The 27,596-nt window shown below is 40.0% G+C and overlaps 1 protein-coding gene across 1 annotated transcript in view; it reads left to right on the forward strand.

Annotated features, from left to right (window-relative positions):
• Positions 1–465: 465 nt before the first annotated feature.
• The window catches only part of LOC141921612 (apolipoprotein(a)-like), a 65,920-nt gene continuing 38,789 nt past the window's right edge, over positions 466–27,596 (forward strand). Inside the window, 18 exon segments of the mRNA XM_074820536.1 lie at positions 466–538; positions 2,759–2,894; positions 3,527–3,633; positions 9,350–9,464; positions 10,537–10,700; positions 11,226–11,355; positions 11,466–11,716; positions 13,031–13,193; positions 14,090–14,220; positions 15,021–15,180; positions 16,756–16,946; positions 17,830–17,964; positions 17,966–18,174; positions 18,899–18,992; positions 20,879–20,996; positions 22,038–22,112; positions 22,667–22,807; positions 26,188–26,294. Of these exon segments, the coding sequence (XP_074676637.1) occupies positions 490–538; positions 2,759–2,894; positions 3,527–3,633; positions 9,350–9,464; positions 10,537–10,700; positions 11,226–11,355; positions 11,466–11,716; positions 13,031–13,193; positions 14,090–14,220; positions 15,021–15,180; positions 16,756–16,946; positions 17,830–17,964; positions 17,966–18,174; positions 18,899–18,992; positions 20,879–20,996; positions 22,038–22,112; positions 22,667–22,807; positions 26,188–26,294 (2,476 nt within the window). The 5' untranslated portion in view covers positions 466–489.

Consider the following 27,596-nt stretch of genomic DNA (forward strand, 5'->3'; position numbering starts at 1 on the left):
TTCTGATACAGCGTTGGCATTATCAGGGTCTGGTCTGGGGACTGGCTTACGAAAAACATAAATCAGAAGCAATTCCAGCCTAAGCAGTGCAAGTCTGTGACTGAAAATACCATTGTGACCTAAAGCTGAGTATACAGGACTATAGAACTAGATCATGTCTGAGTTTCCATACTTTTCACTGCCTTGATCCCCATCTTTACCTAAGGAAAGTGAGGCCAAGCAATCTGAGAACAAAAACATGCCCTGCAAAACAAGAGAGTGCCTTCACATTTCCCAGCATCCAGTACAAATGATTGAGTCTGATTTGGTAATCCATCCAACTCAAGGTTGTTTGAATGGACACACCACAGCAAAGGGGGTCACAGCACAGGAGAATGATTAACTTAATCTACCTGCCTTGTTTGTTTGATGCTGCCTCACTCCAGTGCAAGTCAATAAAACTTTGTGCACTGACACACACAACTTCCAGCACCCACCAGCTTGGCCGAAATGGGGATTAGCAAAGCCGCCTTTCTCTTTCTTTTCTTGCTCAGCTCAGGTAAGAGCCCTTTGCTTTCCACTTGCCTAGGTGAGATGAGGGGCAAATGCTTGCAAGCTCCATTTGGTGAAGGTAGGTCCCCAAATCTCTGTGTCACCACTTACCTGGATGACGATGGATTTGGGGCTTGCTGGCCAGAGAGAGTTGCCGTTGAACAAAGCAAGAGCTGTGGTTGCTCCAGTGCTGTGTTCATTAGAGACACCAGAAGACCAACAGCCTTGGTGTCTGTGTGGGGAACAAATGGCTCCCTGCAAATATGCCTCATGGCCAGAAATGGGGGCACCCTTGGAAAGCAGCCCCAAAGCCTGCTGCAAAACCCGTAGCAATCAATGAGACAAATATCTGGTTACAGCAGGCTTTGGATCAAATCCTAAAGCTGTTTTTACTGCCAAGCATTGCTGAGCACAGTGATCCTGATTTTCATCCTTTATGATAGGAGTTTCAGAGTTTTAAAATTAAATATTTAGGACAAAATTTAAAATTAAAAAGCTCCTTTATATTCCAGCAATTTCACATTTTCTGTTGGCAAACACTTAGAAGAAAATGTTCTGCCTTTTTTTCCTGGAAGCAGTAGGTAGAAATTTAACCTTCAGTAACCTAGATCAACTTTTCCAGAAATGCATCTAGAATTCTTTTTTACAAGTCCAAAAGAAGATAGGTGTTCCACTAAAGGTGATCTATGTATTTCAAGCTCATCTACAAATTCTGAAAATAAACCACATGTAGTATACATTTCAATTAGATTTCATCAGATATCATATTCTCTAATATTTTGACATTGCATATCACTGTATGGCCCTTAAATGACTTTAAAAATACTGTTAAAGACATATCAGTACAGTTTGTATGATTTTCTACTAGCTAGGACATTTAATATGACAGAATAACAGGGACATATCATTGTATGATTGTGTGGGTTATAAAAGACAGATGATAAAGTTATTTTTATTTGCTCCTTCTTATCAGCTCTAACTTGCTTTCTCCAAAGTGATGGTCCACAAAACTGCCTTAAAACAATTTTCTGTCTTCTGGAATAGTACCGTTCGACTCTGGAAAGAAACATATGTAAAAGAAGAAATTGGTTTGCTCACATATATTTGAATATTCTGTTCAATTATCATGTGTTATGTCTGTGTTTATAAAGGCTTGGACTTTGCCCAGAATAACACATTCCCTGCTGTGTTTTTAAATCTACTTTTAAAGTTTACACTTCGCAGTGTTTTTCAGGCAACTAACATCACATTTTCTTTTCTGTTATCTAAGTTTCTGCTAATCTTTGCTGCCTTTTAGCTTACGTATGTCATCCAAAATCTTGTGTGTTCATTCTTAAACCAACTGAAATAAATCTTTTTTTATGATCGCTGAAAAGGAATGGTATCCAAAGTAGAACTCTTTGGACAAACCTATATTTTAAGATGAACCAATAAATTTTGGAAAGTAGTATTTTCCTGTTCTGGTCCCCTGCAATTCTGGAACAGTGGCCTCGGTTAGCTTAGGAAAAAGGTCAGGAGAGGAGACACTTGTTTGCAGATTTTATAGCATTGAGCCAGATCTGCAGTCACAGAAGATTGCCCTTAGACAATTAATCATCTTGCTTTCATTAGTGGCTCAAATACATTTTATTTTATATGAATATGTGTCATGTGGAGGTAGGTGATGGGTGACCTATATGTCATGGGAGTTAATTACACTGGGGTGAGGTTGCAGTGAATATGGGTGTTTGCACAAAGAAAGATTCACATTACTTGTGAGAATGCTGTACAAGATTATGAATTTCCTTTGTCTGTCAGTAATAATCTATCTTGAAAAGTGAAATAATTAAACTATATCACTTTTGTAACTTTGTAACCTGATGCTGGATATGGCATCCATTAATCTTCCTCTGATTAGTGGTGTTTGTTTGACACCATTTAGTCCCTCTCTCCAGTCCCTCTCACTCTTGCTTCACATTTTTTGTTCTCAGCTTCAAACCCATACATAACTCCATTCAGATGCTTCTCCACATCTCTCTTCTGCTGTGTTTTCCTATGACGTGTCCCGGTCATACAGCTGTGATTGTGTTAGGAGACAGAAATTTCCTGATTTTATCATGTTTTACCCAGAATTACACAAAATAAATGGTTCCTGTCAATGCTACATGAAAAATGGGACTCAAAATCACAGATCTTCTTAACTGCAGCATTCTCATTTTAATGTCTGATTCCTTTTCTCCCCTTGCAGTGAAAGGCGACATACTGGATGACTATTTAAGAACAGATGGTGTTTGGATACTTACTCGAAATAAACAGTTTTACAAGACAAATAATGAAAAAGAATGTGCAGAGAAATGTGAAGCAGAAACAAATTTTAATTGCAGGTAATTTCTGTTGAATCTTGAAACTATGTCCTTGTGGGTGTCTGCATATCAATGGTATTTTCCTACTGTTGCTCAGAGCCAACATGCCCATCCTGCTGCAGCTCCTCCACCTGCAGCTGTTGCCCGTGCCTGTGCCTTTAGCTTGTGGCTTATCTCCACCCATAAATTACCATGAGGTCGAGTAGAGGGTGGATTTACTATGTATTACTTGTTCTACAGTAAATGCTAAGTTCCTGCTCTTCGCAAACATTACCTGGAAAGCTGCTTATGCCCCTTTAACTGGATGCTGTCTTGTTTCACAAAAGAAGGGTGAGATGTTTCTAATTCATTGTAGGGAATGAGCAGCTAGGATGCTGTTGATAACGTTTTGCCAATGCAGTAACTAGCTTCCCACACAGTAACTTATTCACGTAGTCATACATCATGAAAAAGTCAGCCACTTCAGAGCAGTAGAAAATGTCAGTCTCTCAGTGTCTCAAATACTGAATGCAGTACCTGAGAGGTATAAATGGATACAAGACAGTGCTAGTAAATCAATAATTTACAGAAAAATAATTATGAGTTGACTAATTTGAATTGAATTAAAAATATTTCTTCCTATGTCAATATTCCTTCCTTCTCAATTTCAACAGGGCCTTCCTATTCACCAGGAAAAAGCTACAGTGTTTAACACTGGCTGAAAACTCCAAAATGACAGTGACGTTTGACAGCACGGATGCAATTCTTTATGAGAAGAAAAGTATGTATATAGTAAGATGCTACACATTTACACATTAAGCTTATTTTAACTGCATCCTTGCATTCTCTGCTGCAGTGCTGGAGCAAACCGTTGCACATGGTGACAGTTTCAGTGAGGTGGGTCTGCACACCTTATGAACTGGGCTGAAACTGCCATTCAAGTCCACATATAGCATCAAGGCTCCTTATATTTGAACTTGTGTTTCAACCCTTTAGTCATGTATTACTGAGATCAGGCAGAATAAACATACTCCAAAACTAAAATCAGGCATTTCTCTGCCCTTTAAGTGTTTGCTCCTAGTGGAGTCCTTGGTCATATACACTTTTCAGGACTACAGGAATATCTACTTTATCTATTTCTATGTACCTACTTCTCTAATTTTCTGTATAATAATTCAGTCAAGAATTATTTGACTGAAATAATATTGACTTATAGGGTTTTTTAAAAAAATTGTAATCAAATATTCACATTTTGTAAGCTGTTTTGTTTGTGCTTAATTCTTATTGTATGCCAGGCTTAGGTAAGTGGCTTGGTTTTAAGATTGTTTTTTGAATTAATTAATTAATGCTTTTCTAGGTTTTGAATAGATAGTATATAGTTGGGAAAAAAAATTTAACTAGCTTATCTTCGTAAGTTTTGTGGGAACATAGATAATACAGTCACAAACACTAACTTCAATGAGTTTTCTGGGAAAAAGAAAGCTCCTATTACTAACTGATATGTGAGATGAATAGTGAACATTTCTTGTAAGAACCTTTCAGTTTGTTTGAAAAGACAATTATTTTCAGTGTCTTTACAATGCTGAAGCATTTGAAAGATATACAGAAAACTGAAACTGCATGAACAATCATGGTGCAGGTCCCCTTTGCCATATCAAAGTCTTAAAGAGAAAGCAGTTCATGTTCAAATTCCCAGCTAGATTAACTGATACGATTCTGATAAATTCATTAACAGCTGCTGGACATCTGGCCCAAACATAACAAAAAGCTAGAATGTTAACATTTAAACAGTTGTATCCTAATTCTTCTGCTACTAGACTGGATAATGGGTTACCAGGTTCACGGCACTGGGTGCAACTTGGTTTGTAACAGCTATCTTCAGTAAGTAGTAGCTTAACCTCTAGCTGATTATCAGCCAGTGACATTTTGTTCCTATGGTGCAATATGTGTTCCTTGGTGTCTTATTTCTGTGCTAATGACAAGCGGATTTTCTCACCAGTTTTCCTGAACTTGCAGTTTATGTTTAGATTGGATGAATTACTAAAGCCTTAAAAGCTAGAATTTGAAGCATACCGCTTGATTCTTAAGTGTTATTATGGTCTGATTCCTCCCTGTTTTAAAAGTCAAAGCCACTGTTACAGCTGTTTTTATTACAAGACTTTAGCTCTACAGTCATGTCCACCCCCTGCCCCAGTAACAGACCTCACAAGACTAAAGCCTATGGAGAGCTCTTCTCCACTTTTATTATTCACATGTTCCTCATAGATCACTGGTGTGTGAGTCACCAGTACAGAAGCAGGTTCAGCCAAATTATTTCTGGCACACGTGAAATATCTGTAGAAATAATGGATGTGGCCAATGACTCAACATTTTAAATGTGATTTTTTTTACTGAAGTCAAAACTGATTGGAGTTTTCCTTTGAGATTAAAACAGGATAAAGGAGTATGTGCTCTATAAATTCCTCTGCATATGTTGAAAGTTAATATACACATGCACAAGGCATTAATTATTATATTGAAATTAGACCTTCTAAGTGAATAAATAATTCTTACTGACCATAATTATATGCTGTCACAGAGGGCCAGACAATAATTCAGGCTTAAATTGGTACAAATTGAGACAATATCCCCAGCTTCATCAGGGTCCCTTTACATCACTTGCCATTGTCCAAGCTCTTCCAAACTTTTGAAACGTCTGAAGAGACACATTTAATCCCCATGTCAGCAGCAAAAGACTTGATTTTACGCCCGGGAGCCTTGGCCTCTCAGGAAAAGGAGAGAACTTCTTGGTTTCTCTTCTTTCTTGTCTGCCTCCTCCAAAGCTCTTTGCTGGAAGACAGGCCTGGTGACTCCAGCCTCAATGTTCATCCCAGTGACCTTCCTGAACACATGTAATCTAGAAATCTAGTCAGAGTCCTCAGCTCTGCTGCTCGTGCCTCCATTGGAATCACCTTTTCCTGCAGAAAAAAGGCCTAGCTTGGCACCCTCTCATGCTTCAGGATGGATTTGTCATTTTAGTCTTAACTGAAACTGTAGAGTGAGATATGGGTCTGCTCCTCACTCTCCTCATCCTCTTGGAAGAAGAGCTTTTCCTTCCTGGTCATGACAGGGACTGAAGGAAATGTCACCACATGAGTCCACTGCAGGGGGAGACACTGTGTCTGGTTCCTCACACTGAGGGACGAGCTCATTAGCATGCAGGTGCCTGTCATGGCAGGGGGTCCCCCATGAATGGAGGCACTTGTCCAGGTGCCATGCACAGGACAGAGACATGGTTACCTGCTGTCCTTCCACAGGGTGAAACTAAGTGTCCCACCTAGGCATGGTGGGCAGCGATCTCTCTTGCCTTCACTGCTATCACTGTGTGGGCTGTCAGAGAAGACACATTCATCTGCAGCCCTTCTGCAGAGTTGCCAGTCCTTTGATGTGACTGGGAGACCTTTTCTGATCATTTTAAAGTAGTCTGGCTCTTTTCAGTTCTGACTTCAGATTGAGCAGAAATCAAGTCTCCTTCATAATTAGCATCTATCAATATCACTGAAAGCTGCAACCAGGCACTGCCACAGCTTGGATAGTAGGTCATGGATACCATATCCCTTCATGTGGAAACAATTTTCTCTTTCCCTATTTTATCCTTGTGCTGGTGGCGGTGGTTCTTTGAAATGGCTCAGCCTGTATACCTGGGCCTTAAAGCAGCTAGATACTAGCAGGGGAAAAAAACATCCACCTCACAGACTTTTCATTTTCATCTAATGAGTTATTAGGCTTCATATGCTCATCATATAACATTCTTACAGTCTGCAGCAATTTGGCGACTGCCTGTGTCATCTTCATCTCCTGCTGCCTTCTGCACACTAGGAGACCCACCTTTGACACCTGGGACACCTGCTACCTCCTTTGGCTATACCATTCAGCTCCTATGCTGCTGCTATACAACACGCTACCTCTGCCTTCTTAGGGATATCTCTTCATGAGAGTCTGCTTCAGCAGGAATTGCTTTTAGCTCTAGCAGCCAGAGAATTGGTTTCTTTTTTTCCCAGGGGACAGTTTTACGGAGCCTGTTTTTTTCAAACAGAGGATGTAGAGTCATCTTCCTTCTGTTTTTCACTAGCAGGAATATAAGACTATCCCATGCCCTCTGAAACTCATGGCTATCACTGCCAGCATCTTTGTGAAGTCTCTGGATAATCCAAATGGCATCATTTTGTATCTGTAATGGCCCCAATCCACCTCAAACCAGAGATATTTCTCAAAAGGCTGTTAAAGTGCATTGTAAAAGTGAGACTCACCTTCCTAGAAGCAACCTAATTATCACAGCCAGCATCACCTTGCCTGAACTTGAATTTGCAAATAAAGATATTTAGTTTCCTTAAGTCTCAGAGAAGTTTTCTCTCCCCACCATGACTCGTCAGCACCAGGAAATAGCTGCCCTAAAACTCATTTCTGCTAAGATATGATGGAATCTGTTCTGCTTGGAGAAAGCAATCTCCAGAACATTTTGTTGCTCTGCCACTCCCTTAAGTTCACGATGACTGTACAATCTCACATATGCCTGACTCAGACCTTGGAGTTTGTAACAGCTACTCTGGCAACAGTCTTTACCAGAACTTATTTTCCTTGGGACTGGATTCAAAATATCTGTACAAAACTTCTGCTTTAAAACCAAAAGGTTAATCCCTCTGTGAGTATAGGAGTTTGTCTGGCTGTGCTGGGCCACTCAGTGTTATGCACTCACATTTTACCCCACCACAGACACTTTGGGAACCATATGCAGACTGTACTCTGAATTGTCCATAGTTGTGAAGGCAACTCCATGAGCATATGTCTGGCAGTTACAGTTTTACTTTCCTTATGTTAATGGAAAAACCCTGTATGAGGTTATCAAGAGACTATCCTCTTTTTGATTACAACCTCCTTGTTAATAGTAGGAATGATCCACAAGGCCTAGATACATAGCTTTTGTGGGATATGCTCAATACATTATGTTGAGTCAGATTTCTTCCCACCCAGACCTCCAAGAATGCCTTTTCCTTTGGTTCTAATTGGGTTCTCAGAGTTTAAGAACCATGGCGTTTTTCCCAACTCAGTGGCCATCTGGGATGCTTACCCTCTTGTAGGGGTAATAATCAAAGTGTTGGCACTTAGTCACTGAAATATTTCTTAAGAACTTGGTTAGAGACTTCTCCTTCTTTACAGAGCAGTTTCCCCAGTCAAATCTTCATTTTGTCTTGACATATAGTTTGGCTTTTGATATCACCCCTCTTTTGAGGAACACAGATTATCAGGGGTTATAGGCCAGCACAGCACGCTGCTGTACAGGACAGAAAAGTAAGAGAGACTTTGGGGTTCAAACAGCCATGTTAAAGAGGGATCAAATACCAAGGCCTAAATCCATGGTGGTCTTCACGTGCCATTTGAACTGAGAAGTTACTTGCTTGTCTTCATCCCTCACCCAGCTATACAGAGCCTCCACTCCTTCTCCACAGCTGTCGGATACGTCCGGCTTTTTTATTTAGACAGGCTAAAATTATTTAGGAGGAACCTGGCAACATCAGAATGTCCATGGGCAAGGATATTGACCAGAGATGGTTATGCTGGGACCTGCTACTAGAGTATCAATGTTGAAGCAGCAGTGACAAGATTTTTGGACACTCCAGTAGTACCCTGACAACCAGGTAGCAGCTCCCTTTCGATAAGACACACAGCACGGACATTTGTAGTTCCAGCCATACTCTGTGATGGCAGTAACTTTTATAAGGTGTCCAAACAAGGCTCAGCTTTTCCTATCAGATTGGTCTCCTGTTCTTGTTCTAACATCTTCTTTTTATATTTTGGGGGTTAGGGGAATTCTTCTTGTGCAAGAAAATTGGTGGAAGGGAAAATCAGGGTCACTCCCCCAGTAGCTGGAGATTTTTCAGTGTCTGTTGCCAATAAAAGCATCATCAACATGTTTTGCATTCTCTCTGCCTTGGAATCCCACTAGAAAGTACCTGGGAGTCTGAGGCTAAGAGCAATCGAAGGTTTGGGGGCCACTTATGTGGCAAACATATTTTGATAACTAAAAATTTCCTGGCTTGAAGGGATAGTTGCATGACATCCGCACTGCAAATGTGCTTATGAATAGTGCATTTCAAAGAATCTCCAGCTGCTGGTGAATGACCTTCCTTTTTATCCAGTAGTATGATAGTATAAGCATGCATTTTATACATGTCATATACAATTGTAACTTGTTATATCTGTTTTCTTAACTAGATTTTATTAGCTTTATAAAAATGCTTGAGGAATTTTCCTCTGTAGTTGCCTAGTAGTTGGTAACTAATTTGTTTTAAAATACCTTAGAGAATCACATCTGTGTTTGCATGTACAGAGGTTCAAAACATGGGTAAAACATGGTTCTTCATGAGCTGATGAACTTCAGAGTTCTATTTGCAGATTCTCAGTTTCAAGAGTTACAATGTTGTAAAGCCATTGAATTAACAAAGCCAATTCCATTTCAGTTTACCTTCTACAGTGTAAGAGAGGGATTGGGAAGGACTACAGAGGAATGGAAGCCAAAACTCAGAGGGGTATTCCATGCCAGAAGTGGTCAGAAAAAACACCCCACAACCCAAAGTATGGTTTCATTTATATTTGTCTTCATGTTGTTCTGAATCTCTTCCAAGCTTCCCCAATTTCATGTGTATAAACAACTTTATAGTACGTGTTATCAAAGCCAGTTGTCAGGTGACTTTTTAAAACAACTTTATCTTCATCTGTCTTGTTACTTTTGACTCTACTGGCAGAGAACTGCAATGATATGGATGAGGAAAGGGTACACTGTCAGCTAGAGAAGTTGTGTCTAAATGCTTGGCCTCGTAAGAAGGTGAAGTGCTCCTTCTATTAACACATGATGAAAATTTTGCTATTGGTGACAGTGGGGCCATAATTTCTCTCTTTTGTATGAGGTGTGAAAACAAAAAAGCAGTGATATCTGTCCAGCTCTCTGACCCCCTGCCTGTCATCCAGACAGTCAAGAAGAAACATCCAGCAAAGTGCCTAAGGGACCTGCCCAAGCAGTTTTCTCAGGGCTGGCTGACACTGGGCTCACTGAAGCAAGCGTGGAAGAAGAGGTCCTATTTTCTCTGATCTATGCTGGAGTTTTATCTGTTTAAGAAATTATTTTTTGTTGTTCTAATGAAACTTGGATGCACTTTTTAAGATTTTTGTTTAAAAGTTATTCAGTCTTCTCTGAGAGGATTGCTATAAGAAGAAGCCTAGGGTCACTTGCTTTAAAATCTCTGCAAATTAGGATCCAGTTGTGTCTGGTGAATAGCCTCTAGAAATACTCCACTTCTTTTAAAGTAGGTCTGTTAAGAGAAATACATGACAGAGCCACAGGTCATGGTGAGCTGACTAGATCAGCTGGATGAAAGTATTAAAGACAATAATTATCTTTTCATACTGTCATATTCCTTCAGGCTGTAAGCTCACTCATCATTGGCAACTGGGACCTGGGGAGAAAGCTACTGATAATGGTTGTTCCAAAATGTTTTTTTAGATTTCATTTACGGGTTACAATGGGGAATCTGCGTCTCTCATTTTTACTGTGAATGAATAGAGCCCACAGCTAGCTGAGCAAGTTGGACATTTCCCTTCTGCTCCACTAAATTACTGGAATTAAAATAGAATTTTAATACTATTACAGTTATACACCTGAAAAACACCCCAATGCAGGGTTGGATGAAAACTACTGCAGAAATCCTGATGCGGATGAAAGTGGACCCTGGTGCTACACAACAGATCCCGCTACCAGATATGATTACTGTAACATCCCAGAGTGTGAAAGCCAGGTCACGCACACAGGAGAAGGTATATTTATTTTTCAGAGAAGGAGTGTTCGAGTAGGTAATATTATGCATGCTGTTTGTTCTTGCTTTAATATTGCATATTGGTTTCAAATGTGAATTTAGATCGACCTGAAACTTAAGTTCTCAACACAAAGGTTGTTTTCCTAATGGGCTCCAGTTATCAAAGTAATTTGGTAAATATGGAAGAACTGAAATTTTTTTAATCATTTGCTGATTTTGTCCTGCTCTTACCCCTAGCAATTTATTTAATTTTAACAAGAGAAAAGATTGACCCAAGTGCTGTGCTATATACAGAAATCCCATTGCTATCAGTACATACAGATATGTGACAAAGTCCTCCTTCCAAACGACATGTATCCCTAAAGCTTTATTCATTTGGCTAGGCTGTAATGCATGGTCTTCTAGATTCCTTTCATCATTAGCTGAAGCAAAACCCTCTTTTCCTTTCAGTGTAGTCTTCCATGAATAGGTCAGGATCAGAATTCATGGGCTGATGAAAACCTTGCTTTGTTTTCATTCTGCCTAGGCCCTACAAGGGAGTGCATGCAATGTAATGGTGAAGACTACCATGGAGAAGTTTCCAGAACAGAGTCTGGGCTTGAGTGCCAGCACTGGGATGCCCAAGAGCCTCATATGCATGGATTTACCCTGAAACAGTGAGTCACAGTGCTGAATTCATGCCTGGGAGATCCTGCCTACAGACAGCCTAATTGTTATAGCCAGCCATAGCTGACTCACAAGCTTCTCTTTCATTTTCAACGTGCAGCTTTCCTGAGAAGGATCTGAAGATGAATTATTGCCGTAATCCTGATGGCGAACTTCGGCCCTGGTGTTTCACTACCAGCCCTACTAAACGCTGGGAATATTGCAACATTCCTCGTTGCAGTGAGTGTGATTTCCTGAGATGGCTCCAGAGGGTAGCTCTTCTCATTAAAATGATGCATGGAGGGGAAAGACAAGAAATCACGGTTCTGAGTAACCTGAGGAAATACTTATGTACCAGGAAAAGTGCACATTAATAAGCAGAATCACTCACTATATTTGTTACATAAAATCATCTAAGGTCAGTGATGATGCAGGTGTCACCAAGTGCAATAAAGCCAAAGATGTTATGAAAACCCTAATTTGTCTTCAAGCCACCTTACTTTTAAATTCACCTGAGAGGCAGGGCATTCAGTTTAAATCAGGTGGTAGTTTTCAGATGACCTGCTAACTCATGGAAAACACGTAAATCACCATGTGGCCATACTGTGATATTTTACCTGGGTCTGGCCAGCTCAGACAGCACTGCCTTTTTCTTAGCAAGGAATGAATCCTGAGAAACAAGTTCAGGCCTCAGAAGAAAAACCTGTCTTATCAGTGAGCTAGCTTTATCCATTAAGCTGAGCACACTAAATCTAGACATTTCCAAAGCACTGAATAATGAGATTAACATTGCTGTTTGTTGAACTGGACTGCACTTTGAGAAAAAATTTTGTGTTTTTATCTATAGAGCTTGCTTTCTTATGCATCTGCACTTGCCAGTGCTCTAAGCAGCAGCATGTGTTTGCTAGATGTAGTTCGCCTCAGCATGCTCAATTACAGATGGAAGAATGACTATTTATAGACTTCTGTATGATAAAGTAAATTGTGAAAATTAGCACAGCATCTCCATTTTGTGCTTAAAACTTAAAGAAAGTTTAAGAAACAGACCAACCTTTTAAAGTCATAGTTGTCTCCTCGGGAAATTCCATATGCAAAGCATATATAATAGGTATGCACTGAAGATTCATTTTCTCTCTGCCCTCTGCAGGTATTGTGCCTCTGATCGTTACTCTTACTTTCTTTGCTGTTCACCACATTAACTTTCTTTCACTTCTCTTTCTGCCCCACTTTTCCAATTCACGGACTTCAGAGGCCCAGCTCTGAAATATTTTTGCTTTCTCTCACAATTTTTTCTTGGCCCTTATCCTTTCTGCCCTTCCACCCTACCCATGTGTATTATATTAACGTGCTCCCTTCATCCCACTTGTTTTTGCAAGACTGTATAGGACTACTTACTGCTTTTCCAGTTCTGCTCTCAGGGGACTGCAGGAACAAAGTCTGGCTTGACCCGGGAAAGTTATTTACTGACTGCTGTAAAAGGGCAAACACAGGACATTTGTCTGGCAGCCTGACTGCTTGTGAAAATTTGCACTTTTGTTTTGCCATGGCTTTCAACCAATGTCACCTCTGCTGAAAGAAAAAGATTGCATGTTCACCATTACAGAAAACAAAGGGGTTTAAAATATATTTGAAAGCACTAGTTAGCAACATTTTTCTTTTTTTTTTTTTTTTTAAATCCTGTTACAGCTATGCGCCTACCAGTGTCTGGCCTGGGCTCCCAGTGTCTTTCAGGGAAAGGAGAAGACTATCAAGGCAGGATAGCCATCACCGAATCGGGAAATGCCTGCCAACACTGGAACACACAGTTTCCTCACAGACATGGCTGGATTCCTGACAGATATCCCTGCAAGTATGCTGAGCCTTCTCATTTTAACAAATATCGAAGAACCTAGTTAACTCCTTTTTGATCCAGATGCAGAGGCAAGAGGAGCACAGGTTTTTCACAGCTATGTTGATAAGCTGTTTTCTCCCCTTTTGTCAGCTTTCATCACTTCTTTTCAGGTCTTGCTCTTAATTTTTTTCTGCATTCCTTTTTTTTTTTTTTTACCGGCTACTTTATTCTCATGTACTTGTCTCATCTGTCTCCTCCACATCCCACTGCAGAGTTATAAGTATTTACTACCTTTATGTTAAAAAGCCCCTGGCCATGTTTTGGCACATTTTCAATGCATTACTCTTCTGAAGAGCGATACTCCAGGGTCCAAGATGCTCCAATACATGCTTGTGCTCCAAGGTCACAGGAGCTGGGTTTTTGGAGCATTATCAATGCACAAGGGTAGCTGGGACTGGCCAGGCTTTTAGCTCTGTATTTTGTTCCTGTGGGTTGTGAAATAGAGCCTGCAAGTTTTCCTGGGCATGTGAAATCCTGTCCATTATCACAGGGCAGAGGGCAGCATGCACCGGTGCTCATATGCACCTGCTTCCAGGATCAGTGTGTGACATCCAGCCTTGCCTGGTTCTTACCATAGCAGTCGGGTACACCAATGACATGTGTGTTGAAGTCAGCTTTAACTCCCTTATCTTGGCCTCAAAAACAAGAGCAGAAAGTGTAAGCATTGGAAAAGGTCTTCACATATCATCAGCATTTAGACTGTAAATTCAAAAGCTCTTGATTAGTCCCAAAATAGTAGTGCATGAGATAATCTCCAAAAAGAATAAATGTAACCACTGAGTTGAGTTCTGCATGCACAGACACAACTTGTCTGGATTTGTATGAGTAGTTTAAACCCTATGTTTCTGTTTCAGGGGCTTAGAGGAAAACTACTGTAGAAACCCTGATGGAGAGAAGAGGCCTTGGTGCTACACTACGAACAACAGTGTTCGGTGGGAATATTGTGCAATTCCCCACTGCGATGGGACGGAACAAGGGATTGCTGGTATGAGTTGAGGAGTGTACTTGAGATAAGGACTTTAAAACAGTGAAAGCCTTATTGTTTCTCATTATAAATGTGTGAAATCTTTTTTCAATCACTTTGTCACTATTGTTAATGCAGTTTTTCTGCTTGGCATGTTACAAAACCTGCCAAATATTGGACTCTCAATAGTTAAGGAAGTGCAGTGAAGGATGTAAATCACCAGCTGACCCAACAGAAGAATTACAGGATGAAAGAGGTTTATTTCTATATTCTTTTTTTTTTCCCAAAGGTAGGGGGTTTTTAGCATGTTAATTGAAAAATAAACGAAGAGATGAAAAAGTGCTAAATAAAAGGAAGTTTTTGGAGAGTAGCCACAAAAGAGAGGACAGGAGCTTCCAAAGTAATAAAAATCTCGTCTGAAACATCAAGCACAAAAAATAATAAGAAAGTTATAGTGCGATCAAAAGGATAATAGAGAGATTAAAGTTTAATATAATGTCCATTTTAGAGATATATCAGGGGCAAAATCACTAGCATCTAATCTTTGAAGATTTTTCATGTGAACTTTCTGATCTTTAATTTAAACATGTTCACATATACAGAACCACATCTGACATATGAAAGTAAACTGTGAAAGTTTTCTAATTATCTTTGGAAATGCCCTTCCACTTTTCATGTTGGCCATGATGCTCTCACTGGACGCTGTCTGTATAAATGAGTTGTTCATTTTTGTCATCCTGTGTGTTTAATGCTTTCTTGTTCCTACTCAGTGAGAACATAAAATTGTGATGCAAAAGACCAGTTTCTGTCATATGCTGCAGATGTGCCTATGCAGATTCCCCTGCCAGAGGAGTGTTACCGAGGCAAAGGCCAGAGCTATCGTGGCACAACTTCCATCACTACATCAGGAAAAAAATGCCAGGCCTGGAACTCCATGTTCCCACACAGGCATGAAAAAACACCGGACAGATTCCCAAATGCGTATGTTTATCTCACTTTTTCTTGCTTTATCTGACAATGACTATTGCTGATTGTCCCTGTCCATGCAGGGGAGTTGGAACTAGATGATCTTTAAGGTCCCTTTCAACCCTAACGCTTCTATGATTCTACAATTCTATTATCTTTGCACATCTATGCTTTAAAACACTGCCAGGGAATTTATCCATGAAAGAGAATTTTTCCAAGACGTGGAAAAATTTTCTGTTAGTCTCATTTTTAAAAACCGTGTTTTCCTGTTATTTAAATTCTCAGTAAAATACAGCTGTGTCCCTTTACTCTTAAATCTGAGCTTCTGTAACTGACGCTGGGAGGTTTGTATCCAGAGTCTGGGCATCTGCTGAAATATGCATTTTGTTTATGAATTTGAGACCTTTGCAGTGGCCTTTCTACTTATTTCACCTGGGGACAACACAGCATTTATGCTGCAATGCACACAGTCAGATTATGATTAGAACTACCATTTAAGTGTTCTTTGTAGTTGGAATTGTGCACCCAGACTTGCATACACTGAATTTTTCTCCTTATCTTCTTAAGACTAACAAAACTGGACCAGGGATGACTTAGAGAGCTAATCATAATTGCTAATGTGTCAGTTTTTCATAAGGGTAGGAAAGCAACAAAATGACAATTGCTAGTAAATCCATCACTGCTTGGTGAATTGCAAGTAAAAGCAGGAAAGTTGATACTTTTCTATTTTTTGCCTTTTTTATGATGTCACCTAAAATAAATTTTGGGGGAAATTTTCAGTCATATTTTAGCATCAAAAATACTGATTTATTCGAAGTGGAACATCCTCACAGGGGATGCTGTTTTTCAAAAACATTTTAAAAAATTGAAATTAAGCTGTGAAAACATGGAATTAATGTGTTCTGGCATGTTCAGAAAAAAGCATTTCAGTTTTTTTCATTCTGTGACTGTGCTGTGATTCAGGATAGGAAAACAATGCAACTCTGCAAATTATTGAAGAGACAAATTCTACTTCCCCCTGCCCCAGCAAGCACAGGTATGGGAGTGCTCTCACTGAATTCAGTAGAAGTGGGTTAGGCTTTTTAGTGGGGGGAAATCATTAGCATAATTATTTATTTGCCATTATTCCGAATATGAGAAAGAACCCTCTGACATTTAAGAATAAAAATTTTGGAAAAGCATAATTGTCCACCAACAGTATGGATCTTCCTGCATATTATTATTAATTCACACATTCACACAATTGTGTATGTTTATACATATATACTTATAAATTAAATTATTGGCATATCGGGCATTTATTTAGCTACTCATCACATTCACATATTACAGTCAGAATTTAAGCCAGTAGTTGAATTATGTTTCCTTATGCATAAATATATTCATTACTCTGATGTACATGTGAAATGTAACTCTCCACACATATCACAGCCAAAAATGTGTTTGCTAGTAATAGGATATCTGGCAATAAATAAAAAAATTAATAAATGCATTTATCTCTGCAGAGTACAGATCCACATCTTTTTGGTAATATATTCCTATGATTACTTTCAGTCTTATGCAGCATGACTATTGTACTTATTTTTGCAGGGATTTGAGGGACAACTATTGTAGAAACCCAGATGGTGATAGCAGCCCATGGTGCTTCACCACTGACCCCAGCACGACATGGGAGTACTGCAGTCTCAAGAGGTGTGATGATCATATACAAGACCACGCACCAAATGACCCCCCTACAACGATGGCACAAAACATTGGCCTGACTACACCCACCACATCCGGTAACAGCTGGCTATAAGTGCCACCTCCTGTAGAGTCTGTGGGTAAAGGAAATAGTAATCTATCCAAATTGTCCTTGACTAGGACTGCAACATTGATAGTTGCATCCTTCCTCCAGCTTTCGGGCTGTAATGTTGAGTTTTGCAGCAAGTACTCTTTAGTCAGTTCATATCCTGCAGCCTGTATCATTTTACAGTGCATTCTGTAGGAGATCTTTTTCATTTAGGGAAACAAGAGGAAAATAGACAAAATTTCTAGTGTTTCTGTAGCTGTGTGCTATTGAAATATGATCACAGTGAATTGTAGTTATTGTAGGAATTTTGCTCGTGCTGTGTTTTGTGTTTTCAGGAGACTGACCTTAGCTTGTTGTATTGTTCATAGGCAACCTTGTTTTCCAAAATGTATGCACCAAGAGAAAAATGTTTTTGCTCTATCCTGCTTCATTGTTTCCTTAATTAATAGTTCACATTTTTCAAAGTGCTTCAAGCACAGAGGTCAACTGTGCTTCAAGCACAGTTGGTCAAAATTCAAACACAGAGGTACACTATGGGGTTGACGCTGACAGGCAAGACTTTTCTGAATGTATAGTCAAGCTTTCCATGGAATATGTAATTCGCAAAAGAAGGTGGCAGGGTTGGATAAAGATACATTCCTAAATGGAGCTGTGCACTCTTACATGCAGCAGAAGAAAGTACCTGAAGCAATGTCCTTGGAAGCAAAAATTTCTCTGTCAGTGTGATGGGCTGCTAACTCTGAGATATGCTTCTCTCATGGAAGGTGCTTACTGATACCAATTTAGCAAGAATCTTGGAGTGTTTTCAGGTATTTGCAATATGTTACAGAAAATGTGTAGCTTGAAGTTCCTTGAAATTTTTTCCAATTCAGTTACTCTGTACATCCAGGAAGACATCCATCTTGACACACTAAAAGATCACATCACATGGTACACTTTTGTCTTTCCGTTGCAGACACTAGAGAGTGTGCAAGTCCTAAAGGTACTTAATCTGTCTTGTTTCTGCTTACCACCACCACACACAGATTCAGCAGCTAACAACAATTTCCTTTTCCTCTTTTTTCACAGACTGCATTAATGGTAATGGTAAAGACTATCGTGGCACAGTAGCAAAAACTGGAAGGGGCAGGACTTGTCAAGAGTGGAGTTCTCAGAAACCTCATAGCCACAAATATTTCACTCCTGTGACTCATCCAAGAGCAGGCCTGGATAAAAACGTAAACAGCTGCTAAAGCCGTTGGTGTCATTGAACATTGTCTCCTTTCTCCATGATCCCTCAGTAAACACTTCATGTTCAGTCTTTATAGACCAGGTTAAGCATATCTGGAAATCATCATGTTGATAGCCCAGACCTATAATAGTGTTGAAGAGGGAAGGATACATTTTACATTACCTAGGATGCTGGTACTTCAAGCACAGAGGTACACCATAGGGTTGACGCTGACAGGCAAGGCAGCACAAAACAAATCATACAGTGCTTCCCAGATTTCTGCAGACCCCAAAGAAATACCTTTTGTTGTTTGACACAAACTAAGCAGGCTTCTGACAAATTCCTGGAGCTGACCTAACCTGCTGTCACTGACTTTAGGGGAAGAAGGATTAGGCCAACAATAACTGTTTTAGTGCAAGTCATCCAATGACAAAATTATTCTCATGAGGCCTTAGAAAACACTAGCGGTAGGGTGACTCCTGGTGGATGAAGAAAATTATAGGAATTTTATTATATTTTTCAAATTTCACCTAATGGTTTTGAGAAAAAGGAAAGAAAGAATTTTGTGATCAGAGGAAACAGAAAGCATTTAACATCCGGTGGAAAAAGTAGTTGGGGGAAATCATTCAAAGTTTTAGTTTAACACTTTTTTAAAAACATGCACTTATACACTTCTTCATTCTGTGGCTAATATTTGGAGTCTTCATTCTCTGTTTTTGTAATTATTACAGTATTGCAGGAATCCTGATGGAGATGTAAATGGTGTTTGGTGCTTCACAACAGACCCAGAAAAAAAATGGGAATACTGTGAAATCCCACGCTGCTGTAATTATCCTTAAAGACTTTTCTGTCCTCCCTTTCTAAAACTTGTCTTGATAGTTACAAAATGTTTTCAATACAACCATAAAAAACTGCAGTAGGCACTAACTCTAGATTTGAATTTAGGTCTGTATGGAAGTTTGACACAATTAGGCACCTGTAACAGTCAGCCAAAGTTTGGATAACCTGGTACTAAGAATCATCAGTAAGATTTCATAGACAACAATCTGTGTGCTCTTTATCTTCAGTGAAGCTAAGCATTAAGAGTTGCTAGCTGAATTGAAATATCCAGTGAAGCTGTGAAGAGAAGTATTCCTTCCCTGGGCTCCTCAAACCCAGGAGATGATTTCCTTGATGTTCATGCTAGTCTTTCCATTCACTTTGTGACAGGACTAATTCCTCCAGAACCTGCTCTTGGTTGGGAGCACCATAGATGACATCTTTGAAACCCTTTTCATTCTCTGCTGGCTTAATTTTTATTCTGATCCAGATGTTAAAATAATCTGTCCCTAGATATTTTCCCTTTCTTTTTGGGTAGGGACTGACTCTGGTCCTGGATATTTTACAAGGTTTCCTTAATGCTTTTTTTCTATTTTGGGATAGTAATCAGTACACTGAGCAGGTGTAGCATTTGGTAAAAAATTCAGCAACGCAAGAGATTTTACCTTCTGTGGTGCTCTGGCAGTGGACATCAACAGCAGGTGCAATGTACTGGGAGCGCTGCTTGGCACACCTGGCAGTTATCTCATTTGGTTTACTCTTCCCTTCCTTGCCTGCATTTTGACAGATTTTTTTTTGTTTTAATATATCTGGCAGGGATATGGAAAGTCTATTTCTTCTTCATCTTATGTATTATTTTTACTACAGTAACATCTAGAGGCCAGGTCCCTGCTCTGTTGGACAATGTAGCAATACAAAATAGTGAAGAGTGGTCACTCCTTCAGGAGTATGTGATATTCTTCATGCTGGCCATCACGTTCCTCTAAGCAGCAGTGCATTATGATTGTACACATTAATTTTGTCAACCAGACCTAAAAGCTGCACAGGCAAAAAGAATAAGGAATGGTATACAAACAACACATACCATAGCTGTAAAAACCTCTTCCCTGCAACTGCTGTGGTGGAGCTTCGCTTTGAGATCTGATTTCTTTTCAAAGCAGCCTTTGAATCTTAGATTTTTAAATTAAGGTGTAGGGGAACCTTACAGTCTCTAGTGTTTTATTACTTTATTAATTGTCTCATACTGGAACTGACAAATTTAACATCCATAGCACCATATGCAGCTCTGGAAAGAGTTACTCGGGTCCTTACCGAGCACCCAAGTTCAATCCATTTGAAAAAGTTCAGAGAGATTTAAATTAGCAAGAAAGTAGAGTGAACCGTGTGAGGGCAAAATTGGAATATTTTATGACAAGGGACAGTGACTCAGTTTTATTTATAATCATTTATAGACTGTAATGTTTTAAAGAATTTAGAAGTAGTTATTATTGTCCAGGCAATAAACTCTTCCACTTTCTTTAGCTCTCTATTCCCTTCAACTTCCTTACAGATTTTCTTTTGGGGATGGGGCTCGTTGTAGTTTTATTTATATTATCTGACTACATACAAATACTTGACAAAGTTAACAATTCTTTCCAGGTAAATTAATATTTTTTCACATCAAATTTTATATATTAGCCCCAGTTTTAAATGCTCAAGGTAATGAAAATATAATGGAGTCTAAAGGTTCGGGTTGTTTCTTTCGCCTTAGTTTCTATTAACCAATGTAAAGAGTGAAAACTTAAGGAAGATAAAAAAAAATCTTATGCCTTTCTCTTTTCATCTGAATGCACTGTGGATGGCATTACAGAACTGTTTTAAAATTCTCCATTGTAGCTTTTTTAATTCTGTAGCTGCTTCTGAGCATGACTGTGGAAAAGTCCCAATGAGGAGTGAGCGAGCCTGTGAGCAATATAGCATGTGTGAGGCAACTCTGGGGTCTTGGCCTTGGCACGTCAGTCTCAGGACAAGGTACTGGTATTCCAGACTGTATCACCATCCATGAGCACCAGGGTTTCACAGGGAACAGGTGTTAGAAAGAGAATGACGGGAAACAATGCATATGCTTCTGGAGACTGGCCTTGGTTTCTATATAAAAAGACTTAGCATGTAAAATAAACCTTTTTTTTAAATCATAATGTCCACAGATAGCTACTTACTGGGTCATTAATCCCAAACTCCTCACTTTCTCCTGAATCTCTAGAGGGCAAAGACATTAAGTACACCTTTGTTTACTGAAATGGGGAAGGAATAATTGCCACTGAGGATAGTAACAGTTAATTGCATTCTGCAGTGGGGGGTTTAAACTCAGTAATATAGCCACCAAACCACAATGGGTATGAATGGATTTTGATCATCCCTTTTCACCCAGCATCCAATCTGGTTCAAATGTAAATTGATGCTGTGATCACCCTAGTCATGTTAGAATCCACAGGAAGACCATCATGTCTCAGTATAAAAAAATGATTATGCATAGCATTTCCACAGTCACAATGAGAGTGGCTGAACAGAAGATGAAGAAGTGCTTACAGAAAGGCTAATTAAAATTTCTACAGAGTTGTTGACAGTCACCATAATAAATATTATCTCAAGAAAAGTTAAAAGTCCATAGTAAGGTTTATTTAAAGAGCTAGTCCAAAGCAACCCCACAAATCAGAAGGATGTATCCTTTTATTAATTGTTCATCAAGACAAACACATTACATCACAAGTGAAATTGTTAGGAAATGTAATTATTTTTATTGAATTCCTGAAAGCAAGAGTGCCCTGTTGCAAAAATTTCTCCTGGGTGTCAAATTTCTTTTCACGTCTCTCATGTTCTGGAGCAAAGCTTGTCCTTTGAAAATCTGCATTTTGTTTCTCTTGCCTTTGGCAAAAGACAAACTATGACTGGCAAAAGATTTGAATAAGGGGCATATTACTAATTTGATAGTGTTTCCCACGGGGTACAGCATACATGGTGGAGAACTGACTATGCAGTCTTAAATTAATGTGATTGTCTTCTCTATTCTAGTATCAATGTGCACCATTGTGCTGGCACTCTGATACATCCACAGTGGGTCCTTACTGCAGCTCAGTGCTTGCAAGAGTGAGTATCCACTCGAACCAATAACAGACATTTCCTAAATCTGTATGAGAAAATCAACAGAGGAGCAAGATGTACCCAAAAAGGCACTTTCTTTACTCCTTATTTCCTGTCTTTCTTGCCAGCAAGCTGATTTTTATCTTCTGCTCCTCTCTCAGTCAAACAGCAGCAGAGCACAACAGAGGTTACTTCTGTTGCCTGCCCTCTCCCTCACCCCAAAGCATGCCGAACAGGGTGCTAATGATGTGCTGGTGCTAACTACACTTGGAAAAACTGTGGCTAGCAGCTGACCCTTAGGGCTTTAGTAGTTGTGAACACTGCAAGAAGGTGCCACATTATTTACAGCCAATGGGATTTTTCATTGTCATAAAAACCAAACCATTAAAAAAGCCACATTTTCCTTCTCCCCAAGAATAAATGAGGGCATCTATGGTCAGAAACAGGAACCTGACCATCTTATTAATTGCAGTTCTCCAGGGAAATCACTGCATTTTGTAAGAATGATATTCCTGATCACATGCATGGATGTGTAACCTTGCCACTGTCATTTCTTCCAGGTCAACAGACCCTTCTTCCTACAGGGTGTTTCTTGGGATACAGAATCTCAATGCAGCAGAGCCATCCCTGCAGATCCAAAGTGTTCAGAAAGTATTAAAGGAACCAAGTGGAGCAGACATCGCTTTGCTGAAGTTGAGCAGGTACCATTTCAGTCCAGGCTTTCCACCCTTAACACCTTTATTCTGAAGTCACAGGTTAGCTTAGCCTGGAGTTAGCTCTCAGGGGTGATTGTGGGTGGTATGAGAGAGTGTGAGAGTCCCTTCAAGTGTTAGCATAGGCATCTGTTCAAGGGTGAACTCTGAGCATCTCTCCTGTTGAATGACACCATTGGCAGAATCCGTGTGAGCTTCTTATGCAGTTTAGGAAAGGCAAGGACCAGTTAGGATGGGAGGGATTGTCATGGGGAATTCCCACTCACCACCTGCTAAGAAGCAGCTCCACTGAAGCAGGGAGTGTGGAGGTAAACTAAAACGGAGTTGTGTCTGGAGGATCTGCTGCTTGGAGGCTTTTCCTGCTCAGCTCTGAGGGCTGTGAGCCACAACTCAAGTTTTGGCCAGGAGGCACCACAGCTTCTGCATGAGGCAAGTAGAATGGTCCAGTTTCCCTGGCAATGCTCCAGGCCAGGCCACAAGCATGTTTCATGAGCTGCAGCCTTGGCCAACAGCTCAGTAAAATCAGATCCTACTTTTAATATAGTAAAAAATCCTGTGCATAACTGTAATTGCCTGAAGTCCTCTTTTGGGTCTTGCTTAGATGTCTGAGCAGTCTGCTCTGAAATGTGTACAGTTATTTCAATGTTATTTGTTCCCTTTTGGGATGGTCCTGAAACTTTTCTACTTCTTGATTTCCCTCTCCTTATTATGCTCACCACACATGGATAAAAGATCATGAAAAGGTCATGTTTGACCTGAGAGGACATTTCTTTTTTGAAATTCACCATACAGCTTTAATGAACTTAGAACAATTTCACTTAGATTTCAACTCTGGTGCTTGGTTAATCAAAATCCCACTGACTTCAGGTGAGCAGAAGGAACTCATGCTTCACCAGTTTTACTCTTGCTACTGCTTGCAACTCTGTCATTCAATTCCTCTTTCATCAGGTACTCTATGCACATTTGCATGCTATAGCACTGTAGTCAGTTTTGTATCAGCAGCACTCACCATTTGAACACACTCTGCATGTGAGATGCCATAAATAGCAGATATAGACATCATATCCCTCAGTTTCTGGCTTAGATCAACTTTGCTTGTTTTCAGCTTCATTAGATTTCTTCTTTACATTTGCCTTCAGCTTTCTTTGTGGACCTTATTATTTCCAAATCTTCACTGTCTGTTCATGAAACAGATCACCCAAGAAAATATGATGCGAGAAGACTGGTTGCTACTCCTATACCTGCATTTTGTGTCAATAGACAAGACTTGTCAGAGAACTGGTGCAGGTCTGTGAAGATCTTGGCAAAAGTCATCCCAAAGGAGGGCTGATCTATTGAGGAGGACCACTGGTTTCAGTAGAAGTCTAGTCCCAGGTGAATTATGTGCCATGCTCCTTAGAAGATGTGTGCTGTCCAGGACTTTAAACTTCCATTTCAATGTCATTGACTATATTCTGGTGTATCTTCTGAGGACTTGTTCCCTGCTCTCCTGTTCATTTACCTACCCAGACATCAGAGACCTCTGAGAAGGTGCCAGTATCCACCCAGTGTTCGCTGCAATCCTGTTCAAAGGCCAGTTCCTTGTGTGCCAACGGGTTTTTTAGGTGCTGTCTCACCTTAGGCTGGATGTAAAATTTCCTTGGTGCAGAATAGGAGCATAGGTAGAAATGAAGTTTACTTTTTGGTGTTGGGGAAGCAGAAGCTGCAGTGCTCTATTGCTGTAGTTCAAAAATGTTTGCCTGGCTACTGTCACACCGACAGGCTAAACAGAAGCCAGAGTTGCTCTAAGGGCCATACTACCAGTGGAATTAGACCTGAGGTGCTAAATACAACCTTGAAGATAAAGGTCCTAGAGGAACAGCACTAGAAACCTAGAGAAACCCCCCATCAATACGAGCTTTCTCACTTTAATCTCCTCTTGTCTATTAATTTTCAGGAATTCTTTTGATAAAAGTGGACTTCATTGAGAGGTGAATGAACTAGTTTTGGAAGCTGCACAACTGATTTCCATTCTTGTAGGGAAAAGGATTAACTTCATGGAACCATGTGAGAGTGGAGTTTTGAGATAACAATCCTGGACTTCAGAGGGCTGGAAGATAGAGTTCAAAATTATGATGATAGCATTGGCACATCTGTAGCTTCAACACAGGAGCTAATTAGCATCTCCTACTGTCCTGGACTGCTGCATTCACATTTCATTCAGATTTTTGTGTTGGAGAGATTTTTATTTTAAGAGGGGTCAGAGTCAGTTCCCTTTGGTTTCTCATTCTCTTGAATTTTCTTGGGGCTCATGGCCCTGACATGGTCTGATTAAGAACAGGGGGATTTGTTAGTTCCCTTTAATTGGACATTGAAGATCTCACTAGCTATCACATCACATCACATACTTTGAAAGTAATTCTGGGCCTGAAAAGAGATTATAAAGGTTCATTTTACCCTGACTGAACATGTGGAGTTCATTCAGGTCCTTTAACTCTCTTTCACAATCAGAAATAACCTTCACAGGGTAGGTTTCTGACAGTAGTAGATCTCATTTCACAGCTTTTTCAGACATACTTTCACTGTTCCAAAACTGTTTGCACTTGTCTGACTTCTAGGGCGATACACCTTCCAGAAGCCACCTCATCTTTTCACATCTACATCTGAAAGTCAATAAGGGATCAGACAGTTCAAAGCAAAAAACTCCCTATGCAACATTTTCATCTTCTGCAGAACTGCTTCCCAGAGCCCTGTCCACTCCATATCAAGCTTTGTTCCAGTGCTGAAGCATCCAGGCACGATGTTGTGATGAGAAAGAATTTTATTTTGGTATTTATTTTATTGAGGTGCTAGACTTAGTAATGTGTGAGATGCTGGATGATGTTACCCACAGTTATATCAGCCATGTAACCAGAGAAAGGAATTTTCTGCAGCTTCAGCTGTGTCTGCTTATTTACTCATTCATCCATCCTTCCCTCCTCCTGTGAAGTCCCTGAAAATGTCCACGACCTCTGAGGCAGGGACGATCTGAGATAAGTCAGGTTCACACCACTTGCAAGGGTTACTGGGGGCTGGGCTTGGGCTTGTGCATGTTCCTATAGTAGCAGGGGTAGCCAGAGATCAGTGCTCTAGCACTATGCTGCAAACACACTCGAACTGTGACTGTGCCCGCAAACATATCTCAGAGACTTTCAGTTGCTGTAAGGAATCTCTTTCTTCACTAAGTGACTAGGCACTATTTTACAACCATCTATACAGTTTTAAGGCACCATCACCTTCTCCACTCTTCCCCACACCATTTCAATGCAGAGTCTTCTGAGTATGAAGACTGAACATGCTAATGGTAATTTTTCTAAGGATATTTTAATTATTCTTTGTTTTTTTTCCAGTCCTGTAACAATTACTGACCGCGTAAAACCAGTTTGTTTGCCTGAAACCAGTCTGATGGTGGAAAGAAATGCAGTATGTTTTCTAACTGCCTGGGGAAAAACAAGAGGTAAAGTATATTCGGTGCAGTTGAAAATTTAGGAAGGTTTTCAAATCCTATTCCAAAATATGTGTACTCATGGGACCTGAAAAACACATTTTACTTAAGATTTAACTAAGTCACCAGGCAACTTTATGCTCACATAAACTGAACTCATTAAACAAGAGAAAAGAGAGAGGAGAATTAGACTTAAGACTTTACCACCTTTTATCTCTGTCTATTTTAGTCTTTCTTCAGCTTAGGTATACACTGTATTTGCACAAATAAGGACAATACTCAAATAATGCCCTTGCCTTTAATTTTGATCTTCAGATATACATTTTTTTAACATCTGAACGAAGCTTGCACTTGCTTTCCTGTAGTTTTACTGTCTGCACAGATACCTGCAGACACCTACATTCACTCCAGAATGATAGGCTATATGGGCAAGTAACAGCCTCAAGACCTTGTATCTGAGATAAGATGGCATCCCAGGAACTGTGAAGCCTTTGAGTCAGAGCTTGCTCAGATCCAGCCACCTTATGGGCATGGGCAAAATGAGTTGAAGCTGAAGGCTTTTAATGTCAGCAAAACCCTTACCTGAATTTTGTTCACAGTCCAGCATTAAAAACTGACCATGTGGTGTCCTGCTTCCCAGCTCCTACTCCACCTATGCTGAGGACTGAGAATACCCAGCCCTCTTTGACCCACTTTTGCTGTGGCAGGAGACGATTCCTCGTCCCTGCGGCTTCCAGCAGTGATTCTGGCATCTGCCCTTGGTCAGTCCCAGCTCCCATGTACACACTTATGTCCTTGCTGAGCTACACACAAGGGATGCTCTTCCCACCGCATTTGCCAGACAGCACCTTATTAATACACCACGTGTAAAACAAAACCAATGGATTCTTATTTGTGTGTGCATCCCCAGAATTAAAAAAAAAAAAAAATTAACAGAACATGTCCCTTCTCTAGGTTTCACCATAAAAACCTTCCACATAGAATGCAGTACCTTTTTACCCTCCTTGTGTCATTTAGCTACAAAACTGATGCTACAAAAATAATGCTTAAGAATAATCACTCTACTATTAGTGTAACTCATCAGCATTATCAAGAAACACTTTTCTCCAGCATAGACAGTATTTACTGGCTTTTCTCTCACCTCTTTCCTTCTTACCTTGCATTTTTTTTCTTTTTTGTTCAGCCTGCCACACGGTGGCAGCTGCTTCCTATGTTCTAGTGATCACAGCCAGAAAAAAAAAAAAAAAAAAATGGCACAGGCTAGATTTCTTCGGGAAGTGCATTAGGATGGAAAAATCAACAGACCGTTGTTGC

The sequence above is a fragment of the Strix aluco genome, chromosome 3, assembly GCF_031877795.1.
Source record: "Strix aluco isolate bStrAlu1 chromosome 3, bStrAlu1.hap1, whole genome shotgun sequence".
Lineage (NCBI taxonomy): Eukaryota > Metazoa > Chordata > Aves > Strigiformes > Strigidae > Strix > Strix aluco.